Source organism: Malus domestica, chromosome 04 (assembly GCF_042453785.1).
Source record: "Malus domestica chromosome 04, GDT2T_hap1".
NCBI lineage: Eukaryota > Viridiplantae > Streptophyta > Magnoliopsida > Rosales > Rosaceae > Malus > Malus domestica.
Genome location: NC_091664.1, coordinates 10688105 through 10695904, shown reverse-complemented (window position 1 = coordinate 10695904; position 7800 = coordinate 10688105). Strand labels below are relative to the sequence as shown.

General features: G+C 41.7%; 2 protein-coding genes across 3 annotated transcripts; one reads left to right on the top strand and one right to left on the bottom strand.

The window, feature by feature from the left end:
• Positions 1-218: 218 nt before the first annotated feature.
• LOC103408292 (LRR receptor kinase BAK1) lies at positions 219-3801 on the top strand. Its single transcript, XM_008347147.4, has 4 exons — positions 219-1043; positions 1633-1893; positions 2015-2890; positions 2980-3801. The coding sequence occupies exons 1-4, from the start codon at positions 614-616 to the stop codon at positions 3459-3461; spliced, it is 2049 nt and encodes a 682-aa protein (XP_008345369.1). The 5' UTR covers positions 219-613; the 3' UTR covers positions 3462-3801.
• A 535-nt stretch (positions 3802-4336) lies between these two features.
• LOC103408293 (putative transferase At4g12130, mitochondrial) lies at positions 4337-7276 on the bottom strand. Of its 2 annotated transcripts, none has more exons than XM_008347149.4 (5): positions 6258-7276; positions 5509-5762; positions 5310-5408; positions 4921-5079; positions 4337-4828 (listed from the first exon to the last, which is right to left on the bottom strand). In XM_008347149.4, exons 1-5 carry the CDS (start codon positions 6707-6709, stop codon positions 4590-4592), a joined length of 1203 nt encoding a protein of 400 aa, XP_008345371.1. In that variant the 5' UTR covers positions 6710-7276; the 3' UTR covers positions 4337-4589. The 2 variants fall into 2 exon arrangements, with proteins under 2 accessions (XP_008345371.1, XP_008345370.1); XM_008347148.4 differs by having other exon boundaries at positions 4337-4834; positions 6258-7251.
• Between the last annotated feature and the right edge of the window lie 524 nt (positions 7277-7800).

Genomic DNA, 7800 nt, shown 5'->3' with positions numbered 1-7800 from the left:
AGTGTTTTGAAAAGAATGGGTGGATTGAGTTGCCTATCTCCAAAGTGATACGCAACGATAGAGTTGCTCTTATACAACTAAAAGGACACTTAAAAAATATATTCTCTAATTATACAATAACATACGATAATCCGACCATATACGCTATAAAATCTGGGGAGTACCCTTTGCTTTTCTGTAAAAATAAAGCGCATGCAAAAGATGAATGAAAACTACTCCATTGTGTTATTCCTTTTTACAGCACTCGAGGTCTGACGACCAAATGACATCAACCTTTCTACCAAAATTCCAATCCACGATGCAAAAAATGCGCCAATCGTCAAAAGCCATCAAAGACAACTGTCAACCCCAAATCTAAACCCCAATCCAAATGTGAACCTGTCTCTGCAACTCTAAAAAGTTGGAAGTTATTGCACTCTCCGTTTTGAATATACTGCACCATTCCTTTGTGCTCTCTCTCTCTCTCTCTCTCTCTCTCTCTCATCTGCATTACCTGACAAAAAAATACACAAAACCTCACCGACTTAGTAGCAAAAGCAACATGGGTTTCTACTGTGAGCACTGAAGATCAAGAATTTCGGACAAAGTTCGAGTTTTTGACCCGAAATCACACATGGGTTTGATTCATTTTCTCGTTTCTCTGTTTATTCTGCTCGCATGTTCTACCCCACCACCTGTTTGTGGGAATGCCGAGCTCGGAGCTCTGATGGAGTTGAAGGCCTCTCTGGACCCGGAAGGCAGGGTTTTGAAGTCGTGGACCAAAGAAGGTGACCCGTGTAGTGGTTCATTCGAAGGCGTGGCCTGCAACGAGCACCGCAAAGTGGCCAATGTTTCTTTGGTGGGGAAGGGTCTCTCGGGTCGGGTCTCACCGGCAGTGGCGGAGCTTAAGTGCTTGTCGGGTCTGTACTTGCACTACAACAACTTGTCAGGAGAGATTCCTAAAGAGATTTCGTATCTCACCGAACTCACTGATCTGTATCTCAACATCAATAATCTAACTGGGGGTGTTCCTTCCGAGATTGGGAACATGACTAGTCTCCAAGGTTGGTAATTTTTTTGGTCTGAAATGTTTCAGTTTCTGAGAGAAATAAATTTCCGTCTTTTTGTAGGTAAGAATGGATAATTACTGGGTGAAATAGCGTAATGTAGTGGTGAAAAGCTTTGATTTTTCGTCAAAACTCAGTTCAATTCTGCTATTTGAACTAGTATAATTGGGTGAATTTTATAGTCATGTTTTCTCCCTTAGACGAGCAAGACAAGAAGACGACGAAAGAAGAGAGGGAAGCGATTTCCGCACACTCCTTCAGATTTTTGTCTGGCCTTTGAGATCAAGGGAGAAAAATAAACGGAGAATGAGAAAAGGGGCGTGCAGAAATCATTTCCCGAGGAGAAATTGGTGTTTGGTTTCCAGGAAATGAAGCTCACTCGTCTTACTTGATTTCTTTTTTCATCTTATATTGTAAAGATGGTTTGTTTTTCCTGGTTATGATTTGGTTGCTAGTCAAGTGTATATTCTTCGATTTATGTCTATCGATGTTTCATCTTCAATTGCTCATTTACATTTAGTTGTTCTTGGCTTAATCCCATTCCATATATAATAATTTTTCTTGTTTTCTTCTTGGTCTTTCGCAGTTCTACAGCTATGTTGTAACCAGCTGACAGGAAATATACCAACCCAGATGGGATCCTTAAAGAGGCTAAGTGTTATTGCTTTGCAGTATAACAAACTAACCGGTCAAATTCCTGCAAGCTTGGGGAACCTGGGAGTGCTTAAAAGGCTTGATCTGAGCTTCAATAAGTTCTTCGGTACAATTCCTGCAAAACTAGCTGATATCCCATCCTTGGAAGTCCTAGATATCCGAAGCAACTCGCTTTCTGGAGTTGCCCCTCATGGTATGTCTATTCAATCCATCCTCACTTATTTTCATAAATCGTTTGTTGTTTCTATTTTCTTCGCTTGGCATTTTCTGTGTATTTTCACCGTTCTGATTATTTCCATAATTTGTAATGAAAGCTTTGAAACGATTAAAAGAAGGATTCCAGTGCGAGAACAACCCAAGATTATGTGGAGTTGGATTTTCTAAATTGCGAGCTTGCACATCTTTTGACATGGACAACGTGAATGCTCATGGACTACCACTTGGACCAAACATAACTGATTCCACTCCAAAAGCTAACCCTGAATCTGTAGATGTCCAAGCGTCTTGCAACCAAACCCATTGCAGAAAATCGACCAAGTTTCCGAAAGGTGCAGTTGTTGCAGGCGTTATTGCCCTCTCTGTCACTTTGGCTGGGGCAGTATTTCTAGCCCTTATCCGGTACAGGCAACGAAAACAAAAGATTGGAAATACGTCAGATCCTTCTGATGGTCGTCTTAGCACTGATCAGGCCAGGGATTTCTACAGGAGAAGTCCCTCTCCACTTGTGAGTCTTGAGTACGCTAACGGATGGGATCCCTTGGCTGATGGTCGGAACGGAATTGGTCTCTCCCAGGAGTATTTGAATAAATACTGGTTCAACATGGAAGATGTAGAGTCTGCAACCCAATACTTCTCCGAGGTGAATTTATTGGGGAGAAGCAAGTTCTCTTCTGTCTACAAAGGAGTTCTAAGAGATGGTTCTCTTGTGGCTGTAAGGAGCGTTAATGTGACCAGCTGCAAGTCTGAAGAATCTGAATTTTTGAAAGGACTAGAACTGTTATTTTCACTGAGACATGAAAACATTGTCAAGCTTAAAGGTTTCTGCTGCTCTAGGGGCCGGGGTGAATGCTTCCTTATCTATGATTTCATTCCCAAGGGAAACCTCTCTCGATATCTTGATGTAGGAGATGGAACGAATGAAGTCCTCGAGTGGTCCAAGAGAGTCGCTATCGTCAACGGCATATCAAAAGGTAAGTTATCTTCACTAGAATGACCCGTCCATGTGTGTGTGCATATTCCAGTATGTTGTTTGTGATATTATTTGTTATTTTCCGACCAGGTATCGGATATTTACACAGCAGTGAAGCAACTAAACCTGGCATAATCCACCAAAACATATCGGTTGACAAGGTTCTCCTTGATCAGCAGTCTAACCCATTGATTTTGGACTCTGGCCTTCCTAAGTTGCTAGCCGATGATGTTGTCTTCTCCACTCTTAAAACAAGTGCCGCCATGGGATACCTAGCTCCTGAATACATCACCACGGGTCGTTTCACTGAGAAGAGTGATATATACGCATTCGGAGTCATCATCCTTCAGGTTATATCTGGGAAACTGCAACTTAGTAGTTCAATGCGATCAGCTGCAGAATCATGCAGATATGAAGAATTTGTCGATGCCAACCTGAAAGGGAAATTCTCAGAACCTGAAGCAGCTGCACTAGCAAAAATCGCACTGGTGTGCACCCACGAGCTTCCTGACAACAGGCCAACAATGGCGGAAGTCATTCAGGAGCTGAACAACCTCGGAGCCAGTTCCTGATACCACTGCCATTTTCCATGTGGAATAAACTGCTGCAGATGTTAACCCCGGAAAGTGAGGCCTCAATGGAGTTGCACCCTTAGTGGCGAACCAGCTAAATGACCTCCCTGTGATTACTTGTAATCTATGTTTGGAAAGCCAGCCTTCGAGGTGAAAGTCGAGGAAATTGAAAGGAGAGTTGAGATTCATTTGTTCCATCTGTGAAATTCTATCCGATGGTTTCTCATACATTTTAGGGATGTATTCTGGTTACTGTTCAAAGTCTGGTGCTGGTTGCATCATTAGTAATGTATAATTTTTCAGTTAGACAATAACTAATAAAATCATCGGCTTCAGCTGATACCATGTCATGGAATGTCATTTCCTCTTCAGAAGGACCGAAAACCAACACACGGCTAATTTCTTTCACGTCAAATATATTTGATTGATCAGAAATCAAAACAAAATTAAATATATAAAGACGGATCTAGAAGATATGATAACAATTACGAGAAAGAAGCTCAGGGTTAAAGGAATAGATGAAGACCTAAGAAGACTTGGAAAGAGACTAAGAAAAGACTTGGACTACTTGGATCTAACGGAAGACATGGCACAAAACCGAGCGCAATAGCGTTCTAGGATTCATGTAACCGACCCATTTAGTGAGATAAGGCTTTGTTATTGTTGAAGACATATGAAAACTCCATTACTGATCAAAATTAAATATTGATGACCCATAGCGATCAGATATTGGCGTTACAGCGATCAGGTGCGGGAGTTTGAAAAATGCTTCAAAGATTAGGAACCAATCAAACTTATTTTCATTTAGTTTAAAGTCAAACTCAAAAAAAATCCAGAAAGTTAAACTAAAGCATCCGAAAAGACAGAAGAAGAAGTGCAGCAACAATCGTGTAGGAGTTTTGTGTTGTATTCAACGCTTGCAATCTCATACCCTTATTAGGAAGAGTTGGAATCAACAGAAGTATTGGCATAGCAGCCCCAAAACGGCTCGTCTCATCATTTCAATGAAACACATTCTTTTATTTTATTTCAACAATCAAAATAAATAAATGTATAGAAGTACATTTACTGCCGGCACGGCGACGGCATGCAGGATCAAACAAGTCTGTAGAGGGCAACACCATCATTCTAAGCAACTGCACTTTGATGTTGATGCTGTTGAAGCCATTCAGCAGGCCACCAATCTGGTTTAATAGCCTCAACCCTTGTATCTTTCTGTCCTTGTATGGTCAATGTACTTGATCCCTTGAAGGCTTCGTCCAAACGCAAGACACCCAGCCCACGGCACCCGAGTTGAGTTGTGACAGTCCCGACTTTCTTTCCCGTGGCGCTATCAATCACTTCGGAGCCAGGAGCAACTTTCTGCTCTGCTTCTGAAATAACAGAAAGTTAAGGGTTGGGACTCTGGAAACATACTGGACAAATAAAATTATGAAAGTTGAATTGGAAGGCTGATTACCTTCTCCGTTTTCCTCGAGAAACCTTAAAGGAAGCAAGCGTTTGCGAATGACCCCTCGGTGGTGTGTACGAGCTATAAGCTCTTGGCCCACATAACACCCCTTGTGAAAGCTAATTGCATTTAGACCCACCAGGTTATACTCAAGAGGAATTGCCTCACCTAGACATGATAATTACACGTTCAGACGACAGAACGTACATGGGATAACATAAAACTACATTTTCTTGGGTCTAGGCAATTCCAGGACAAAATAGAACCACTCACGGAGAATGAAGGCCAAATCTTACCAAGTAAATCATGAACAAAGAACATTTGAGTTTTATATCGTAGATATTATTCGGGATTTATTAAAAATTCAAGTATAGCGTCGGGAAGGAAGTAAGATGCACCTTTTGGGATCTCTGTTGAGCCTTCTGCAACTCCATTTTCTATTCTCCATAGACGGTAATTCTGTTCATCTGTTTCTTTGTCAGCTTCAACCAAAGGTGCTGCAATGAAAGAAGAAAAAAGGCGTAGCTTAATTAACAAGGTCTGTGAAGAAGTATCCCACATCCAAAGCTCAAAAGCAGCCAAGGGTTAAAAACTCACGTAATGTATCCGACGGGAAGATCCCTCTGAAACCAAGGCAATCCAATCTGGGATCCTTAAACCATTGCCATCCAAGAGCATTCCTGCGTGCAGATGACATGCCTGAATGATCAACACCAGCACCCCACCCAACACTAGCAGCCTCTGGTTCTTCCACAGAGGAGGATTTTCCAGAGACGTTTCCCGCATAACACTGCCAGCATTTCAACTCTTCTGCCATATTCTCGATATCAACCTTAGCCCTCAAACGGTATCTGCAAAATGGAAAAAAAAAAACATATTAAGGAAACAGACGTCAACCTTACATTGCAAAGTGAAGCACTATAAGAAGAGGAAAATGACACAATGTCCAAGGAAATGCGAACATTTGATGCTGAAACTAAAGCGACATTTCCAAACTGCTCGAATCATATATCGAAAGCATTTAGTTAGACTCAGGCCATGTATGGTGCTTAGGATTGAATTGGATAACTCGCTAGATTCAAGGAACGTTGAAGGAAACCATGGCAACCAAGTTCCAAATTTTATCCGAGTTGAAGGTAGAACATGGATTAGTCATGGAGATGGATTACAATTTATAGCCTTAACATGCATATGCAACCACATTTCAACTGAAACTAAATTCCGTAAAAAAAAAAAACAAAAGAAAAATCCATTTTTCCCACTCAAAACTTGTAAACAAACAGAACCCATTACAAAACAGCCTTATTAGGATAACCAAAGCTACAGAGTGATTAACCAAAACTCACTTCTTCAAGGTACTCAATAGCTCATCCAAGACCGAAGCATCCACGTCGGCGAACACCTCCACCCCCTCATCTGGGTCGGGGCCGGGCGCCGACCCCGTCCTATCGAGCTTGGTATCGGGCCTGGGCGGAGTGTACAAGAAGAAATCGTACAAGAATCTCCCTTGGGGCGTCAGCAGCGCGGCGTACATGGGCCGTTCGGACACGGAGGACAAATTGAGGGTGGCCAAAGTGGAGGTCTTCTCATCCATGGGTTCTCCGAACTTCCGTACATCGTTGGTCAGCAGACCCTGAAGGAATTTGGCCGTGTCCGGACCACGGAACCTGACCACCGCCCTCGACTTGAGGACGGAGGCCAGCGACCCAGCGCTGTCCAACTGGGTTTTGTCGTGGAGAGCTCTGTAACTGCAGGAAATGGATTTAGGGAACTGCAGGGGGAGTTTGAAACGGTGCATTCTTGGTTACTGTAAGTTTGGGTAAGGAGAAGGAGTAATGACGAAGGTGGAGGGAGGGAGCTATGGAGGCTATGGAGGTGGAGGTGGCGGTGGCGGTGGCGGTGGCAAAGCGAAGATTGCTTGGTGGTGACGCGTGTGATTGTGGGCGTGTTGGGTTCGCGCCACGTGTAGTTAAAAGGCGGTTGTCTGTAATGTAAAGGTTGAATGAGTCGAAGGTGTTCGATGAAAGTCCTGAATGAGGAAGGCAATGTTTTTGTAGGTGCAGCTGGAGGCGCCGGGTGTGCATTGGGATTTTGGGGAAAGGGCTGGGATTTTGGGATCACGTGATGTGACTCGTGAGTCGTGATGGTTTTGGGTTGCAAGTTTGGTTTTGGGTTGCAAGTTTAGTATACTAGGGGTTTACTCTTATTTGTTTGTTTGCGCAAATTCATTTCAGATCAATTTATTAGTTACGAAAGTTATGTACCTAATCACATTCTTGTATTTGTTTGTGTTGATTAATGAAATATCATACTATCATTTCTTGTCAAAAAAAATAAAAAAATAAGCCCATGACTAACTAGATATAACACTTGCATCTTCTCATGGGGAAATACATATCTCCCATTCTTTAAAATAATGTATTTTCATTTTATATGTTATATAATAAGAACCGCTTAGTTTTTAATGCTCATTTGAATGAATCCGGATTCTCGCCGAATCCTCTTAGATTCCGGGAATCTATGAATCATATTTGTTTATCGTACATCGTATAATTAGAAATCATTTTAAATATTTTTATTTAAAATTAAATACAAATAGTACCTAACAAAAATTAACTGTACGATATACGATGAACGGACACCATTTACGAATCCCCATGATCATCACCAAAAGGATCCGGAGAGGATCCTGTTGGCATTTGAATATCACACTCTTACAAAAATACATTTAAATATGAGATCGTTTGTTCATTCGGATATAAACTTATGATATTTGTATAGTAAATATACATTATTCACAAATAGCGGGATGCATGCATTCTCCCACTGGAAAATGAAAATATTATCTTATCATTTTCTGTTTTCATGATTTGTGTGAATCGAATTCTG

Bases quoted from the DNA above. Each gene is read 5' to 3' on its own strand.
- LOC103408292 (XM_008347147.4), top strand. From the start codon at position 614: ATGGGTTTGATTCATTTTCTCGTTTCTCTGTTTATTCTGCTCGCATGT. The intron at 1,044-1,632 runs GTTGGTAATTTT...GGTCTTTCGCAG, and splicing joins GAACATGACTAGTCTCCAAG to TTCTACAGCTATGTTGTAAC. The intron at 1,894-2,014 runs GTATGTCTATTC...TTGTAATGAAAG, and splicing joins TTCTGGAGTTGCCCCTCATG to CTTTGAAACGATTAAAAGAA.
- LOC103408293 (XM_008347148.4), bottom strand. From the start codon at position 6,709: ATGCACCGTTTCAAACTCCCCCTGCAGTTCCCTAAATCCATTTCCTGC. The intron at 5,409-5,508 runs GTGAGTTTTTAA...CTTTCATTGCAG, and splicing joins CTTCCCGTCGGATACATTAC to CACCTTTGGTTGAAGCTGAC. The intron at 5,080-5,309 runs GTGCATCTTACT...TATCATGTCTAG, and splicing joins CTCAACAGAGATCCCAAAAG to GTGAGGCAATTCCTCTTGAG.